Consider the following 19151-nt stretch of genomic DNA (forward strand, 5'->3'; position numbering starts at 1 on the left):
GTGGGAACTAAGCAATGGGTACACATGGACATAAAAATGAGAACAGACATAGGGGACTACTGGAGGGAAGAGGGGAGGGAAGGGGTGAAAAACCACCTGTTGGACTCTATGCTCACTACCTGGGTGACAGGATCATTTGAACCCAAACCTCAGCATCACAAAATATACCCATATAACTCACCTGCACATGTACCCCCTACATCTAAAATAAAAGTTGAAATTATAAAAAAAAAAAACAACAACAACAAAAATGAAATGTGAGTTAGGCAAGTCCACATTCTAGCTGATCCCTGAGAAATGTACTTTTCTCCAAGTCAATGAATCCAATCTTTAATGGATCTGGGATGCTCTCTGACCAGGTCCTGTTATGAGTTTCCTGTGTTATAATTAAAAACCCCAAACTGATTAAGCATGAGAGGATACTTCCTGCTCTCAGAGAAATTATTTATTATATTCTGTATTATCCTTGTAATTTTTCTGGATATGAATAAATAACAATGTATCTCAGAAAAACACATTTTGAAAAGCCTTATAAAGTTAAAACTTTAAATGCTTTTCATCAAAATGTTATGACCAATAAAAATGCCATTCATGTATCTCATCACACTTTCTATACATTTTGTAGTGATATGTATTTATACATACTGCAGTTGGAAATAGGGAATGCTTTTTTGGTTTCCCATGGTAGGCTGCAGGTTTTAAAAGCAGAAGTCCTGAACCTCTGAAGGCAACATAAGAAAAGTATTCATTTGAAACCTGTAGTGTTAAAAAAAAAAAAAAAAAAAAAAAGAGAGAGGCCAAGTTCTGTGGCTCACACCTGTATCCCAGCACTTCGGAAGGCTGAGGCCAGAGGATTGCTTGAGATCAGAAGTTCGAGAACAGCTTGGGCAACATAGTGAGTCCTCATCTCTACTAAAAATAAAAACTAGCTGAGCACAGTGGCACACGCCTGTAGTCCCCAGCTACTTAGGAGGCTGAGGGGGAAGAATTGCTTGAGCCCAGCAGATGGAGGCTGCAGAGAGCTTGATGATGCCTCTGCACTCCACCCTGGGCAACAGAGTGAGCTCTTGTATCCAAAAAAAAAAAAAAAAAACAAACAAATTTTAAAAAGGGAAAGTCAAGATGTTTGCTTTATTTATTTCTTTTAGGGGGCAAGACAGGAGGTAAAAAAAAAAAAAAGTTTGGTTTTTGCTTCAAAGAGCTTTTCTCAGAGCAGGGATTTATTTTCATTACATGCAACATGGACAAACACTGTTCTGGTTTTCACGACAATTTGAATTCAAAGTAATACGTTTTTCTAAAATTCAGTGTATTTATTTGGCCATATGGATGCTCCTTGTGTTCTTGGTCACATATTAAAGAAACTGGCACTTTGGCTGCAAGAACAAATAAAAAATATCATAAATCCAACTGGTCTTTGATTTGGGTCTAGGTTAACAACTAAAACCATTCAGCAATAATGGCTTGAAACATTTATATATCCTATGAAACCGCAATTAGTTAAGAGGCTGCTGATTCTAATAACCATGACACCAGTAAGGGAGTGAGGGGAGAAATGTTAACTCTGGATGCCAAATTCAGAGCAAAATATCTATTATCTCCTTCTCACTTTTGCAGTATCTATAAATAAAGTGGGGGGGGGGAGAATTATATGAATAATGTTAAATAAAAGTGCATACAGAACTGAGAAATATTTTCATGGAATTTGCCACTTAGTTCTTAAAATTCTTATAAGGAAAATAACCATTTACAGCAAAAGACTAGTTACACTGTTGCTGTTTAGAACATGAGAGCAAAATGAATAACAATCAAATTCTCTGGTTTAAACTTAATTATCTTAAAACATGTTATTCTGTAAGTTGACATCTATGCCTTGAAAATGCAAGGCAGAAAGTAAAATCATTTAGAAAGCCAGAAATTCCATCAATACATCTAGACAGATGTTTGCTTGTAGTTTTTGGTATCCAAAACCTTTTTTCCACACATCGCACAGATGCCTGAAACAAAAGAAGATATGTCATCAATCAAATCATAATACCAACTGTTTGGTTTAAGTCAATCCTGAAGCTTAAAACATAATTTAACAGCATCAGGAAAGAAAATAAAAGAAAAAAATATATATATATATACTTTTAATTATAAACAGGTTTTAGGTTCTATTTTGCCTTAGGATAAAGAGAGTGTTTGGCTAACAGAATTTATGACAGGCTACATCTTTTCTGTTAACCAAATTAGCAGCAAATGAAGTAGGTTTTATGAATAGAAGATGGTATTAAAAGAAACTTACCTTTTTTGTAGGCACAGCCCTGGCAGTAATGAGAACCTGGTTGGTGCACAGAACTTTTACAAATTCTACAAGTGGAGAACTTATTCTTTCCATATGGATCAAATCTAGAAATTTTTTTTAAAGAGAGAAAATTGTATATTACACTAGAAACACTCTTAAATAACCCCACTTATGCAACACACAGGATTAATCCATGCTCTCTATCCCTCCATCAACCTCTACAATTGATGGGTTTAGCCTATTCCAGATGGCTACTGTCTGATATGCCTGTACATCTCTGCTCTGCTCCATCCATGTGAGATATATACTTATAAAGAATCAGTTGTACAGTATTTATTCTTGACGTGTTCATATCAATCGTATCTGTCATTCTATTTGTGTGACATAAATATTATGGAAACTGATGAAATGTGGGTGCAAAAAGAGTGACTGATTCCATAAAACCTAAGTGACTAATTTAGGATGACTAGGAATCATCTGAATTGCTATTGAATTAGGTATGGTAAGACAACTGTTGAAAACTGGGGGAAAATCACTAGGAAAGGAACTCCACACCTCAAGCATCAATTTTTGCTCTACTTTAAAGATACTGAACATATTCTGATTGTGATTTTTGTGATGACAATCATGTAAAGCACTTATCAGTCGATTTATGCTCAAAAGGCTTTGTTTCAATACCAAACGATTAATGCATCTACAGTTATGTGCTTTAATTGAAAATAAAGTACGTATATCTTTTAATGACTGCTTACATTAGCTGACATTTTTAATTAACTGACTCAATCCTTTTAGATAAAAGGGCTTCCACTATATAAAAATGCCATCTTATAGTGACAGGAGTGAAAAAAAGAAATACTTTCCCCTAAAATGGCAATAATACTCTGATTTAAATGTGCTTCCCTAACATTTTTACAAAATGAGTTTTTGTAATGATCCTCATATACTAGATACGAAACACCGTCCTAGACCTGGTGTCTTCTCTTGGGTATAGCACAACAGCCCATTTACAAAGGTTAATTTTTCCAAACACAGAGAATATCACTTTTTTTTTTTTGAGGCTGAATCTCACTCTATTGCCCAGGCTGGAGTGCAATGGCGCAATCTTGGCTCACTGCAACCTCTGCCTCCTGGGTTCAAGCGATTCTCCTGTCTCAGCCTCCCAAGTAGCTGGGATTACAGGCATGCGCTACCACGCCTGGCTAATTTTGTATTTTTAGTAGAGATGGGGTTTCTCCATGTTGGTCAGGCTGGTCTCGAACTCCCAACCTCAGGAGATCCGCCTGCGTTGGCCTCCCAAAGTGCTGGGATCACAGGCGTGAACCACCGTGCCCAGCTGAGAATATCACTTTACTCCCCACAAAAGATAGGTACTCTCCTTCCTTTCAATAAGTTCAATTTGTTTGGACATGTATTTCCAGAGGCTACTTCTTCTTAAAACCATATTTTATTATTCAAAAATACACATTGTAACCTTGGAAATCTTTTTTTTTTTTTTGAGACGGAGTCTCGCTCTGTCGCCCAGGCTGGAATGCAGTGGCGCAATCTCGGCTCACTGCAAGCTCCGCCTCGTGGGTTCACGCCATTCTCCTGCCTCAGCCTCCCGAGTAGCTGGGATTACAGGTGCCCGCCACCATGCCCGGCTAATTTTTTTGTATTTTTAGTAGAGACGGGGTTTCACCATGTTAGCCAGGATGGTCTCGATCTCCTGACCTTGTGATCCGCCTGCTTCGGCCTCCCAAAGTGCTGGGATTACAGGCGTGAGCCACCGCACCCGGCCTAACCTTGGAAATCTTAAAACTGGCAGAGTTTTTTCTTAAAGTAACAATGCATCTTATAAATAACAGTACCATAGATTCAAAGCAATACTGTAGTACATTTTCCAAAGTAAGAGAGTACCCAAGAGTTACAGCTACTTTTTAATATCAGAGTAAGTTTGAGAGCATAAAGGAACTGGAAGTATATAAAAGCATAAAATCTGTACAAGTAATAGCTCAGTCAATAAAAACAGAATGGTTCTCAAAGACATTAATAAGTCAGTCAATAATATATAGCATGAATCTGCATTAAAGATACTATTATGTGCCAGGCACTGTATGTAGTTAAGGCTTTATTGTTGTTATTTCTAATCCTTGGGATGACATCAGAAAACAGGTATTTATTCATTCAGCAAATATATACTGAGTGCTTACTATTACATGGTATTTACTGTTCTAAATACCAAAGATGAACATGATAGGCAAAGCTCTTGCCCTCATCAGATAATATTCTAGTGAGAAGAGGTAAACAGTAAGTAAGGAAACAGACAATCTAATAAAACAAGCAAGGTTTTCAAATAGTAGTATTATAGAGAAAATTCTAACAGGATACTAAGGCAGAGATGAGGAAAAGGAAAGAAGAGATTAGTTTAGATGCTGATTAGGGAAACTTCTCTGAAGCTGAGACCCAAACAAGAAGAAGGAGGCAGATACGTAAGCTCTAATGAAGACTCCTAGGAGACAGCACCAAGTACAAATCTCTTTGGATGGGAGTGGGCTTGGCAGAACTAATAAGGACGGCATATGATGAATGAGGAGCAGTGTGGTACAATACGAAGACAGAGAGGTGGGAGGGGTCATATTAAGGAGGACCTTGTAAGGACATGGTAGGGGGCTTAGATTTTATTCTATGTGAAAAAGAAAACCAGTGGCGGATTTTAAGCAAAGGAACTTTGTAAAGGATCACTCTCGTTACTATGAGACAACTGGGGGAAACTAGAGAAGCAGGAAGATAGTTCAATAGTTATTACAGTTCCAAGTAAGAAATAACAGTGGTTTGGAACAGGGTAATAGCAGTGAGATGTACAGAAGCAGGTGGTTTCAGGTTGCATTTTACGTTTTGGAGGTAGATCCAAAGAACTTGCTGATGGATAGGGGAAGTAGGGGAAAGGGAGGACTCAGTGAGGAATTCTAGCTTTTACGCTTGAAAAACTGGATTAGAGAGTGGTGCTATTATGATGAGAAGACGGAAGGAAAAAGAAGTGGCCTGTTAGACATTAAATGAGGTATGTCAGATAAGCTGCTAGATATATGTTTAGAGTTCAGAGAAGTCAGGTCAGAGGTATAAATTTGGGAGTTATATATATATAATATTATATATAATAATATTATAACATATAGCTTGAATTTAAAGCCAGTAGATTGAAGTCACTCTAAAAGGTCGCTTGTGATCTCGACAAGAACAGTTTCAGGGCTGTTGTGGGGATAACACATGACTAGAGTGGCTGAAGGAGGGAAAGGAACTTAAGGACACTGAAAAAGTGTCTAGGTAAGACTTTAGAAAACTTCTGATGTGAAGGGGAGCAAAGAAATCAGATGGCAGATGAAACGGTTCACGCAATTTTTTTTCTGAAAGAGACTCTCACTCTGTCACCCAGGCTGGAGATCAGTAGTGCGATCCTGGCTCACTGCAGCCTTGACCTCCCTGGGCTCAAGTGATCCTCCCACGTCAGCCTCCTGAGTAGCTGGGACTACAGGCGCGTGCTGCCACACCAAGTTAATTTTTCTATCTTTTGTAGGACAGGGTTTCACATGTTGCCCAGGCTGCTCTCAAACTCCTGGGCTCAAGTAATCTGTCTGCCTTGGCTTCCCAAAGTGCTAGGATTACAGGTGTGAGTCACCTTACCCAGCCGAATTTTTAAGCTGGATATAATAAAGTGTGGTATCAAACACTTGTTTTTAAGATGGGACACTTTTTACGCAATTCTCAGGAAAAAGTAAAGTTTAGAAAGGTCACGAAACATGCTTAACTTGCTTAAGGTCATAAGGCTAGACAGTGAGTCTAGATTCAAATTTAGGTCTGACTCCAAAGCTTATGATCTTTCCACATTTCCCTGCTGTCTCTGATTCATAAGATAATTAAGAAGGAGATAAAATAAAAGTCATGTTTTCTGGTGAAACTGTAAGAGAATAACACTAATATCTTCATATATTGATACAGTGAGGAGGAATAAGGTAAAACCAGCAGGATTATAACAGATAGCTTGGTTCTGAGTGCTAGGAACCACCTAACTCTGTTTTATTGCAAATGGAATGATGCACATCAAATTCACTCCAGCAGACTTAATACTAAAAGAAGGAAATTTATGTGACCCATCGATGGATCCTCTTACCCACCTTGCTTTTTTTGAAGTCAAAGCTTTATTTTCATTCAGCTTTCTTCCACCACTTTCTGTATCAGAATAAAAGATATTTTAGTGGGTTATTTCTATACATTTAACATATAATATTAAGAAGTTCGTTCCTTGCCTTTCTACCAAAATAGTAGCCTATGTCTAATTTTTAAATCCTCATTTAATAGGTTATTAAGATACTGCTTAAAAAGAAAACATTTATTAGGGAAACAGTAAAAATTTGTATAAAATACAATCATTTTATTTCTCAGACTCAAGGGAGTACTTTAGGAATGGGTCTATATTTACTCTATATAGCATAAAATCTAGAAGCCACTACTTCAGTGTCATAGACCTTGAATATAATGAAAATGTTTATTTTTCTACCCATTGAAAACATACTTTACTATATGTATTTAATAATAATGAAGGTAAATACTTCATCATAAGTAATTAATGATAATGAAGGTAAAATGGTTAAAGCATTTATTCAAGAATATAAAAATCAGAAGATTAAAAAAAATTTCTCCTCAGAAGAGTGCAGAAATTAAATACAGACTCTAAATAAGCTGAATCAAATCAAATACTGTGATAATCAAATACTGTGATATTGCCATCACTTGACAATCATTTAATAATTTTGCTATCTCCTGATATTAGGAACCCGTACAAGTAACTGAGAACTAAATAGAAGATATTAAATCACTTGAGGACCCAGTATTCTTTAATGTTTAATAGATAAAATACTTTGAACACGTAACATTTCATTGTACAAATAATGTAAAAACTAAAGTATTATTCACAGTAAGTATTCGGTTAAATTCCTGTTTTCTAAAAGAAGAAATACCTGTGGTATTCCTAGCACCATCTTTCCATGTATCTGGAGTGATAACAGTACCAAGTTTCTTTTCACCTGTTAGAGCAAGATAGTAAAAGGAAAATTAAAATTTATTATTTAATAAGTGCATTACATTGTGCCTAAGGTTCACAATGGTATCGACTATCAATGGTATTACCGTAGGAGCCTGTTAATGCTGGGAGAGCAGCCAGTCAACTGAGACTCATATTAACTGTGGCCAATGAATGACTGACCCTCAGTAAAATCCATAGGATAATAAGATGACTTATAATAAGCTTTCACAGTTGGTTTATATTTTAAACAAATCTGGTAAGTCTATTTGTTCCATAAATATTTACTAAGCATCTATCATGTATAAACTATACAAAGTGCTGAGAAAAATAAAGTGATGAATCAGACACAATTTTAAAGAGATTACAGTATACTAATTTCTTTAACAGCAATCTGTAACCTGGGTTCCACAGGTGGATCTTAAGAGATATGCGAACAAGGTGGAGTTGTACACAAACCTTTCATATATTCATTTTTTTTTTTTCCTGGCAAGAGTCTATAGTTTTCATCAGATTATCAGAGGGATCAGAGACCTTCCCCCCAAAAAGAACCATTCAACCAAAATGTAAGCTTAAAAAATAAAAAGTATAATAATTGAGAGATAAAGTACTAGGAGAAATTCCATGCAGGAAGAAATAACCCTAGCTAAGGAAATCCAAGAAAAGAAAGTTTGGGGAGAAGGCAAGAGAGAGGATTTGAATATGTGGCAATAGGACTGTGAACAAAAAGGAGTAAAGAGGATGAAGGCGAACTAGATAAAGGACACATTCTGAGGAAAGGCATAGAAAGCTTAGAGTACACATGGGCACAAAGAGTATTTTGTTTGGTCAAAATGTGAAGAGGATAAGGGTCAGTGAAGATGAAGCTGGAAAAATAAGTTGGGGCCTTAGTGTGGAGGGTCCTGAACGCCAGGTTCCAAATATAGAATCCCCAAATTGTTCTCTGCACACTGAGAATTTATTAAAGGTTTTAAGTTAGGGAAATAATAATTTGCACTTACGTTGATTTTCAATTCAAACATCTTCTGGGCTTACTCTAAGCCATATCCTGGCATAATGACTAATGAGAATGAATAAGGCAAAGTCCTTAGTCTGTGGTTCTAGTGTCTAGCATTTGGCAGGAGTACAATACTTGTTACATGAATAGAAAGGAAAGATCAAGAATTGCCAAGACAGAAAGGTGTCGTTGGGGTTTAATTGAACATTTTTATATGGGAGGAGAGCTGATGAGATCTGGCGCTGGGGGAAGGCAACAGAAATAGACAAGGAGGTGCAGAACTGAGACCATTCTGAGTACAAAATATATAGGACTGTATGGTCGTTGGGAAGTGCAAAAATGGTCAAAGGGTAGGGTAGAAAAACAGCGGATAGAATCTGAGACCTGTGGGCGAAGAAAAAACAAAGAGAAGGCAAAGTTCCCGGGAGATCTCAGTTAGGTTCTCCCAGCCTCCTCCTCCCGCAGAAGCGGCCCCTTAACTCACATTTTTCGCACACCATCCTTCCCCACGACGGTTCCCCTAGCCGCAACAGCAACAGCAACAGCAGCAGCAGCAGCAGCAGCAGCAGCAGGCTGAAAACATCAACACTACAACTTGGAAGTATTCCCCTTCCGGGTTACGTCAACCCACTTCCGGCTTCTAAGCCCTTGCTCCCGCCTACCCCAAACCTGGAAAGCCGCTGCCCCTTTTGCCCGCCCCTCCCTTTCTGCGACTGGCTGTTAGGCCCTGGGTCTCCGCCCCACAGCCGTGGGCCTGCGTGTGGGCCTGGGCCGCCTGTCGTACCTGATGGTAGGAGGCAGTAGTTCCCCGCTTCCCTTCCGCGGGAGGGAGAGTTAGGTAAGCCCCGTTGGACGCCCTCGGCGCTCTCGCCTCACGAGGTGCAAGCTACCCCCGCGAATTGCCGAAGCAGCCCTGAGCCTTGGCGCCCCGGCCCGCCCGCGCTTGCCGTCAGCTCGAGCGCCACTCTTCCGGCGTGCCCTGATGGACAGATCCCCTTTCGGATCCGAGTTTTCGCCTCTGTCCCCCAGTTTTCCCTTGTCTTCAACTCCCGAGCTCTTTGATCCTGCCTCTCAGCTGGTTCCTCGCTGCCCACACTTGCGCCGGCCTAGGCTCGGGCAGAATCCCGAGGGATCCGGGTTGGGGTGGGGCTGCCGGTGAAGGTGCGGCGATGCCCGCCAAGGCTCCTCTGGGGGCCGCTCGGAAGAGCCTTCTCTCCGCTTAGGTGCGTAGCGAGGTGGGCCGGGTCATGCCCGTGGCACTTCTGCAGGCGTCCTGGGGGCACGCCAGGGCCTAACCGGTGCTGGTTGCCTCTTTGCCTACTCTGGTTCCTTCATTCATTCAGCAAACATTTGAGTTTGGGTCCTGCTCACTGTATTACATCCACATCTGCTGCTGGCAGCTGCGATTCCGAGGGTGGCTCAGAAAAATCGCTGAAGGGCTATCTGTTGAGAGAATGGATTCCTGATCCCCTTGCCCTCCCTCAATCAGCTTAAGATAGAATCTATGGGAAACTTTCCCTTTGTCCCTTCTTGCCATCCGTTTGCTTTTCATGCCTAGTGTATTTCCTTATACCAGAGAGATGGCTGTAGCGCATGGGACCTTGGACCACCTCACCTGTTTGCCGTGTTTCCTTATCAGTAAAATATCTGCCTTTGAAAGGCATTGGGTGAATTAAATGAGAGCTATTAGGATAAGGCCCAGGTTCGCCCTTCTGCTTTTCTCACTAGTGGGCGCTCCTCCGCCCACGCGCGCGCGCGCGCGTGTGCGTGTGTGTGTATAGTATTTTTTTTCTGAGATATTTCTATTTTCTGGAATATTCTCCATAATGTAACGTATTGACTCTTTAAATTAATAAAGTCCTTGTTTAACAGTACAATTAGTCAGCTCTCAGGTAATTTAAATACGTGTATTTTAGAGACGGTAATTTTTTTTTCCTCCTTCCGTTCGTGCTGTACTTTTGGTTGGAATTTAACACCTGTAACAGACGTTGTCTTCTTGGTATTTCTGAAGCATTGGGATCCCTTGGTTTAGTGTGCTGTTTGAACTCTTGATTCCACTGGCCACCATTTGAGTATTGGAATGTGCACTTGGTGTCATTTGGCATTTGCTAGAAGATGTGAACTACTGTAATGTTAGACAAGAGTAAAAAAAAATACCAACAATTCAGCCTAAGTATATTTGTGGGGTTGTTGGAATTATAACCTATGCGTTCTAGAAACCGCATAAATAAACTTTGGTTATAATTGCAACAGGCAGTAGATAATTTAATCCACACAGTTGATTTCATCTCTGTGATATTGGTCAAAAAAGTTTAAATTAATTGCTTTATTGGTCCTAGGACATGACCCTTTTGCAGAAACCAGTCACAATATTTAAGAAATTAGTACATTTGTTCTTTTTAGGCTCTGAGAGATGTTTGTACCATATTAAGAAAATCAAAGGTAGAATAGAAAGCTAAGTCTGTATGTGCATCTACACGTCTGCATCTTCTGTGTTTTGAAACAAATATATTGCTCATAGAAAATTGACTTTATGACTTATTTTTAGGGGTCAAAACATTTAAGACAATGGAAAAAGTCGTTATTGCATATGCTCTTCTTTTCTTGTTTTTTTGTTAGCTAGCCATCCAAGAAAACACCATGAAAGATAACGATATCAAGAGACTACTGTATACCCATCTTTTATGCATATTTTCAATTATCCTAAGTGTCTTCATTCCATCACTCTTCTTGGAGAACTTCTCAATATTGGAAACACACTTGACATGGTTGTGCATCTGTTCTGGTTTTGTAACTGCTGTCAATCTAGTACTGTATTTAGTAGTGAAACCAAATACATCCTCTAAAAGAAGTTCATTATCACACAAGGTAAGGCTTATGTCTCAATAACTGATTTTTGGATGGAGCTAGTGTTTCTTTTAATGGAAGAATAAAGTATTCATCAAGTCTTCATTAGTTTATTTATAGTGAGTAAAGGGAACCTGATATTTTTCCCCCCAAACTGGTAGGCTGTTTCTTGCTGGAAGGCTGCCCACAATGTTTGATTGATCCTTGCCTTGCATTAATTATGGAATTATGACTTCTTCAGAGCGTATTATAATATTGTGAGCCTATATAGTCATTGTTTTATGTCACCATTGAAAATAAATACATGTGACAGTCTATCTTTAAACCTTACTCAATAAGACATTGCAGTTTATTTTTATTATTTTTGCATTTCTGAAAGCCACTTAATGGGATTTTCAGAAATTGCAATATAAGCCTGTGGTAATGCTTGTTTCCAACATGGCCTTCCTTGACTAAACAATTTTCAGATATTAGAATCAATTTTCCAGAATATTCACTGCAGTAGATATTCACTTGGCTATTACTAATAATGTCCACACTTAACATTATTTTCTACCATGTATAAGCTCTGTTAGGTCATTTACTGCCTATGATTGGAAAAGCTGAATGTATGTGTTATGTTTATATATTCTTAACCTCCAAATCAAGAAGATCTCATGTTTCTTTGTAGATGTTCAGGTCTTTTTTCATACGGGTTGTGTAATATGAGTGTGATTTCAAGAATTATTTAGTATTTTGCTTTTTCAGTGCAGTTTTCCCAGGAATTTTGTTTTAAAATGAAAAAAATTGTTATTTTCTGCAGATATTTCCTCTATCATCGCATAATACTGTATTTTTTGTATCCTAGCTCTCTGGTGTCAATCAGTATTTGATAAATATTGATTAATGACATAGCTCTATATTAGCATGGAAACAGAACCTCTTTTCGACTCATGTAGGTCGGATGGGTAGAATATGGGCGGAAGGTGGTATTTGCCTTTTAGGCTTTTTTAGTCTGTATCGAAGGCTGTGTATGTGACGGTACAGGACATGTGATCTGATTTGAGTATACCCAAGAACATTTGAACTGTTTTACACATTATAGGAACAAGTTGTGTTTGTAGATAAAATGGAAGAATTTATTGTCCTTTAGGCATTATCTTGAATCTTCAGGTTATTCATTTCTCTTTTAGGTAACCAGATTTTTGAAATGCTGTATCTACTTTCTTATGTCTTGTTTCTCCTTTCATGTAATTTTTGTTCTGTATGGAGCACCACTGATAGAGTAAGTTTGAAATTTTTACCCTAAATTTATATTTTAAAACATTCATTTACCAAACTGTGTGCTAATTCTTAGCAACTAGAGAAAAACCATGATGTGCATCATTAATAGATCAAGTAAGGACACCAACATCATTAGCAGTGTTATTCTTTTTTTAAAAAAACAGCAGAATAACTTAATTTATTAAATACTGTTGTTACCTAGCCTTCTAGTATCCAATTGCATGTTGAGAGAAGGAAGAGTAGAGAAACTATACTATACCAATAAGTATTTGGCCCTTAGAACCTCTGAAAGAACTTACTATGATTATATGTGTAAGTTATAATTAGCATATCAGTTCTTATAAATGTGATTCTAAAGTACTTGAATGGAGTTTTTCTTAACAAAAGTCAATAGATTCCTGTATTCAAATACTGAATAGGCTGGTGTTTATAGTTTAAAGGTAAAATTTAACACTTTTTCTGAACTGACAAATTTCAAATTCTTAGAAACAAAATTCATGAATGTTTCTTACATAATGTTTATCATAGTTTGAGAAGCTTCAGTTTAGCAGTGATTAATGATCATGGTGAAATGAGTGATGAGATACATATACATATACACACACATATATTTGTGTTGCTAAGTATACCATTTTATATATATATATATATTTATACATAGTTTTACGTACACACACTAAACTGACAGGTTATTCTTTTCTAGATGGGAGAGAACAAGACCTTTGTAATGGAAAATGGTGGTTCCTGTCTAATCCATTTTAAAGCAGAATGAATGTGTCTGGCACAGAGGTTCTCAAAATGTGGTTTTCAAACCAGCAGCATCAGCATTTTATCAAAATGCAAATACTCAAGCTTCAGTCAGAAACTCTAGGGGTAGAGCCCCCACCAATCTTTAGTTTATCCAGCTCTCCAGGTGTTTCCAATATATGTTAACCACTAGTTGTAGAGAACCACTACAACTAGTATTCAGTAGTGGTTCAATAGTGGTTCAATAGTTTATTGAACCACTAGTTGTAGAGAAAGTTCCAGAGACTATTGAGGAGAAAGCTAACTATCTAGAAATGGATTTTGTTTGTTTGTTTGTGTTTGCAATGAAAGTCTCAGCATGGATCCTAGGGTCTTTAACACTTCTGAAATCTATCATTAAAGCGAAATGCTTGCTAGATTGTTTTTTAAAGCTACATGTTGGTGGTAAAATTATTTATAGTCGTCATTTTGGTGGCATTCATGTTACCTTTCAAAGTAAAGCATAGGAAGATATTTCATATTTTATTTATATAATAAAGCTTATGTATGTGTATGTGTACCTTTAACACTTTTTTAAAAAGTAATCTTTTTTTTTTCTAGGTTGGCATTGGAAACATTTTTATTTGCAGTTATTTTGTCTACTTTTACTACTGTGCCTTGCTTATGTTTGTTAGGACCAAACCTCAAAGCATGGCTAAGAGTGTTCAGTAGAAATGGGTAAGTTTTAATTTTATATTATAATGATATTGAAATTAAAAAATAATTAACGAAGTATTTTTCTATTCATGGCAGTTTGCTGATTATTATGAGTGCTTCTCATTGCTGATGGTGCTCAGAGATGCCTTAAGGGGTCACTGCAATTAGGGACTGGGGACAGGGCAGGCAGAACTACAAGCCACTCCCTCCACATTAGCAAGATCAGCTCTCCTTTTTTCTGTATGGTAGAATTCCACCTAGCCTTTTGTTTGTTTAAAAAAAAAAAGAAGAAGAAGAAATAAAAAAAAATTCTACTATTAAAAGAAAGCCTTGAAAACCATGGTTCTGGGATAATTTGGCACTGTGATAAGACTGCTGTAAATAAAATTGCTTACATACATTTTATAAGGTAGAAGTGGGGTCCACAATCTAAAAATGTGTTGTGTAACAATGATAATTTCTTGTTTAGCCTTTTTCGTGATAAGATACCAGAGCGCAAGTTTTATGAGATTTCATTTCCTTGGCGGCCGTATGTATTTTCAGCATGGCTAAGTTAAAATTTTAGCTTCTTGAAAGTCATTTAAATGATATGCACCAGAAATAGTGGAGATCTAGCTAAGAAAGCCAGAAGGTTATTTGATTCTTTCCTGTTTATCACCCAGCAGCAAGAACTTCTTGAGCACTTAGTCTGTGCTCTGTGTTATTGTGTTATGCTAAGCTGTGTGTGGTTTCTGAAGTATTAGGAGGAATCTTTTTTTTTTTTTTCGAGATGGAACCTCGTTCTGTCGCCAGGCTGGAGTGCAGTGGCATGATTTCGGCTCACTGCAACCTCCACCTCCCAGGTTCAAGTGATTCTCCTGCCTCAGCCTCCCAAGTAGCTGGGACTACAGGTGCATGCCACCATGCCCAGCTAATTTTTGTATTTTTAGTAGAGATGGGGTTTCACCACGTTGGCCAGGATGATCTTGATCTCGACCTCATGATCCGCCCGCCTCGCCTCCCAAAGTGCTGGGGTTACAGGTATGAGCCACCACACCCGGCCTTATTAGGAGGATTCTTTTGCTGAGGAGCTTATCTGTTCAAGGGACAAAAATGAGCAAATAACATCAGATTACAAATGTGTAAATCCAGCAATAAGTGCTGTAGGAACTCAAAGGGACAGAGCATCAGTAAAGAATGGAGGGGGAGATGGGAATGATCTATGATGGACTTAAGTCAAGAGTATATGATTTGGTGAGACCAAGAAGGAAGAGAAAGGCACCTCGTGCAAGGAGAATGGATAAAAGCATTGAAACTGAAATGAACAGGGTATTTTTGTGTGATTTGAAAGGTAACAGCCCAATGAGAGCAAAAGATGCATGCTGAGTAGCTTGGCTTCATAAATTACAGACTTATTCCCTTTGAAATCAGTACTGTTTGGGACAAGTGTGGTGGCTCACGCCTGTAATCTCAGCACTTTGGGAGGCCAAGGCGGGTGGATCACCTGACGTCAGGAGTTCAAGACCAGCCTGGCCAACATGGTGAAACCCCATCTCTACTAAAAATACAAAAATTAGCTGGGTGTGGTGGCGGGTGCCTGTAGTCCCAGCTAATTGGGAAGCTGAGGCAGGAGAATTGCTCGAACCCAGGAGGCGGAGGTTGCAGTGAGCCGAGATCGCACCACTGGACTCCAGAACATAGTGAGACTCTGTCTCAAAAAAAAAAAAGGAATCAGTACTGTTTTCCCTTGGAACCGTCTTCTAATATTCTTAAAGTCTCTAGAAAACAGAAGTGTAACAACTGAAAGCATTTTCTACATTATTACCATAATATCCCAAATGGTATTAATTGCTTTTAGCCTTTTAGTTTGAAATTTTTAAATAGTGAAATTGGATTGAAATCTTATTACTTTGGATTAGTGATTTCTCCAGTTTTCAAGTCTATGTCTAATAATGGGTGTATTTGGGAGAAATACTGTTATGTGATTTTACAATTAGTTCTGCTATAATGTGGCCTGTGTGTTCCTAAAAATCACTACGCTGTACAAAATGGGCAGTAAAAACCACAGAGCTTATGGGAAAGATGGGGTTAGGTCATAACACTAAAACAATTCGTCAGTGACATGTAGAGAGAAGATGGGAACTTAATAAAAATGGTAGCACAGTTTTACACGTGTAAAATGGTTACAAAATACAGGCATACCTCATTTTATTGTTCCTCACTTTATTGTACTTCTCAGATATTGCTCAGATCAGATACTGTTTTTTATAAATTGAAGGTTTGTGGCAACCCTGCATCAAGCAAATGTATCAGCGCCATTTTTCCAACAGCATGTGTTCTCTTCATTGGAAACTCTCACAAAATTTCAAGCTTTTTCATTATTATTATATCTATTATGGTGATCTGTGGTCTTTGCTGTTACTTTTTGTAATTGTTTTGGGGCACCATGGCTCATACCCATATAAGATGATGATCTTAATAAATGTTGTACATGTTCTGACTGCCTCACCTACCAACGTGTTCTCTCTCTCTCTCTCCCTTCCCCACCCTCCCTCTCTCTCCACTCCCTGTTCCCTGAGATACAAAAATATCAAATTTAGGCCAGTTAATAACCATACTATAGTCTCTTAAGTGTTCAAGTGAAAGGAAAAAGTTTACTTGTCTCTCACTTTAAATCAAAAGCTAGAAGTGATTAAGCTTAATGAAAAAGTTAGGTTGTCAAGAACTGAGACAGACTAAAAGTGAAGCCCCTTGTGCCAAATAGCCAAGTTGTGAATGCAAAGGAAAAGTTCTTAAAGGAAATTTAAAGTCTACTCTAGTAAACACATGAGTGACAAGAAAGTGGAACAGCCTTACTGCTGATGGGGAGAAAGTTTTATGGTCTGGATGAAAGATCAAACCAGGTACAACATTCTAAGCCAAATCCTAATCCAGAGTAAGCCTCTCACTCTCTTCAATTCCGTGAAGGCTGAGAGAGGTGAGAAAGTTACAGAAGAAAAGTTTGAAACTAGTAGTGGTTGATTCGTGAGGCTTAAGGAAAGAGGCCATCGCCATCACAAAGAAGTGCAAGGTGAAGCAACAAGTGCTGATGTAGAAGCTGGAGCAAGTTATCCAGAAGATCTAGCTAAGATTGTTGGTGAAGGTGGCTAAATAACAGATTTTTAATGTAGACAAAACAGCCTTCTATTGAAAGAAGATGCCATCTAGGACTTTTAAAGTTAGAGAGGAGAAGTCAGTGGCCACCTTCAATACTTGACAGGCTGACTCTCTTGTTAGGGGCCAGTGCAGCCAGAGACTTTAGTTGAAGTCAATGCTAATTTACCATTTTGCAAATCCTAGGGCCCTTAAGAATTATGCTAAATCTACTTTGCCTATATACTGTCAGTGGAACAACAAAGTCTGGATGACAGCACATCTGTTTATAACATGGTTTACTGAATATTTTAAGCTCACTTTTGAGACCTACTGCTCAGAAAAAAAAAATCCTTTCAAAATATTGCTGCTCATTGACAATGTGCCTAGTCACCCAAGAGCTCTGTTGGAGATGTACAAGAATGTTAATGTTTTTTTCATGCCTACAACACAAGATCCATTCCGTAGCCCATGGATCAAGGAGTAATTTTGATTTTCAAGTCTTATTACTTAAGAAACACATTTTGTAAGGCGATAGCTGCCATAGATAGTGATTCCTCTGATGGATTTGGAAAAAGTAAATTGAAAACCTTCTGGAAAGGACCATTCTAGACGGATGCTGTTGAGGACATTTGTGATTCAAGGGAGGAGATAAAAATATCAACATTGACGAGAAGCTGATTCTGTTCCTCATGAATGATGTTGAGAGGTTCAGGACTTCAGTGGAGGAAACCACTGCAGATGTGGTGGAAATAGCCAGAGAACTAGAATTAGAACAGGAGCCTGAAGATGTGACTGAATTGCTGCAACATTATGATAAAACTGGAACAGATGAGGCATTACTTCTGGATGAGAAAGAAAATGGTCTCCTGAGATGGAATCTCCTGGTGAAGATGCCATGAATATTGTTGAAATGACAACAAAGGATTTAGGATATTGCATAAACTTAGTTAGTAAAGCAAAGCAATGGCAGGGTTTGAGATGGTTGACTCCAATTTTGAAAGAAGGTCTACTTTGGGTAAAATGCTGTCAAACAGCATGGCACGCTACAGATCAATCTTTTCTGGAAGGAAGAGTCAATTGATGCAACCAACTTCATGGTTAAAATTTCACTTTAAGAAATTGCCGGCTGGGCGCAGTGGCTCATGCCTGTAATCCCAGCACTTTGGGAGGCTGAGACAGGCAGATCACTTGAGGTCAGGAGTTTGAGACCAGCCTGGCCAACATGGTGAAACTCTGTCTCTACTAAAAATACAAGAAAAATTGGCTGGGCGTGCTGGTAGGCACCTGTAATCCCAGCTACTTGGGAGGCTGAGGCACAAGAATCGCTTGAACCCAGGAGGCAGAGGTTGCAGCGAGCCGAGATTGTGCCACTGCACTCCAGCCTGGGCGATAGAGTGAGATTCAGTCTTAAAAAAAAAAAAAAAAGAAATTTCCACAGCCTCCCCAATCACCACCCTGATCAGTCAGCAGCCGTCAACATCAAGGCCACATCTTCCACCAGCAAAAAGATTACAACTTGCTGAAGGCTCAGATAATTATTAACATTTCTTAGTAATAAAGTATTTTTAAATCATATGCATTTAAAAAACATAATGCTATTGCCCACTTAATAGACTATGATACAGTAGAAATATAACTTTTATATGCACTAGGAAACCAGAAAATACATATGACTCACTTTATTGTACAATTTGCTTTATTCTGGTGGTCTGCAACCAAATGTGCAGTATCTAAAAGGTATGCCTGCACCCAAATATTACAATAAACATAGCACTTTTCCTTGGAAAAGGTTTCCTTGGTAAAGGTTTGCTTCTGGAAATAGACATGAGAAGGGTTGCCTATTGTGAGTTATTGCGAAGTGATGAGATGGTTGTTGGAAATCTGAGGGAAAATTAACACCAGATGTGCATATGTGTGGCTCATGACACGTAGTAAACTGAGGTTGCTGGAAGGTGGGTATTTTTTAAAACAGTATTGAGATATAATTCACATACCGTACATATCACCTATTTAAAATATACAATTCAGTGGTTTTTTGCAACCACTAATCTACTTACTGTCTCTATAGATTTGCCTATCCTGGAAATTTGTTATAAATTGGGTCTTATGTGATCTTTTGTGACTGCCTTTTTTTACTTAGCATA

The 19151-nt window shown here is 38.3% G+C and overlaps 2 protein-coding genes across 5 annotated transcripts in view; one reads left to right on the plus strand and one right to left on the minus strand.

The window, feature by feature from the left end:
- Positions 1 to 1101: 1101 nt before the first annotated feature.
- On the minus strand, positions 1102 to 9019 carry CRIPT (CXXC repeat containing interactor of PDZ3 domain). Its single transcript, XM_004029179.5, has 5 exons — positions 8825 to 9019; positions 7282 to 7347; positions 6439 to 6493; positions 2288 to 2391; positions 1102 to 1997 (listed from the first exon to the last, which is right to left on the minus strand). The coding sequence occupies exons 1-5, from the start codon at positions 8838 to 8840 to the stop codon at positions 1933 to 1935; spliced, it is 306 nt and encodes a 101-aa protein (XP_004029228.1). The 5' UTR covers positions 8841 to 9019; the 3' UTR covers positions 1102 to 1932.
- A 5-nt stretch (positions 9020 to 9024) lies between these two features.
- The window catches only part of PIGF (phosphatidylinositol glycan anchor biosynthesis class F), a 35813-nt gene continuing 25686 nt past the window's right edge, over positions 9025 to 19151 (plus strand). For 2 of the 4 annotated variants that reach the window (XM_055377830.2, XM_004029177.5), the window contains exons 1-4: positions 9025 to 9178; positions 10960 to 11208; positions 12360 to 12451; positions 13798 to 13914. In XM_055377830.2, coding sequence (XP_055233805.2) covers positions 10981 to 11208; positions 12360 to 12451; positions 13798 to 13914 — 437 coding nt within the window. In that variant the 5' untranslated portion in view covers positions 9025 to 9178; positions 10960 to 10980. Of the gene's footprint in view, positions 9564 to 10959; positions 11209 to 12359; positions 12452 to 13797; positions 13915 to 19151 lie in introns of all 4 variants that reach the window. The other 2 variants (XM_019021108.4, XM_063695903.1) reach the window with 2 other exon arrangements.

The sequence above is a fragment of the Gorilla gorilla genome, chromosome 12 (assembly GCF_029281585.2).
Source record: "Gorilla gorilla gorilla isolate KB3781 chromosome 12, NHGRI_mGorGor1-v2.1_pri, whole genome shotgun sequence".
Taxonomy (NCBI): Eukaryota; Metazoa; Chordata; class Mammalia; order Primates; family Hominidae; genus Gorilla; species Gorilla gorilla.

Coding starts and splice junctions, on each gene's coding strand:
- CRIPT (XM_004029179.5), bottom strand. Junction 2,392..6,438: donor TTGACTTCAAAAAAAGCAAG/GTGGGTAAGAGG, acceptor AAAAATTTCTAG/ATTTGATCCATATGGAAAGA. Junction 1,998..2,287: donor GGGCTGTGCCTACAAAAAAG/GTAAGTTTCTTT, acceptor CTTTTGTTTCAG/GCATCTGTGCGATGTGTGGA.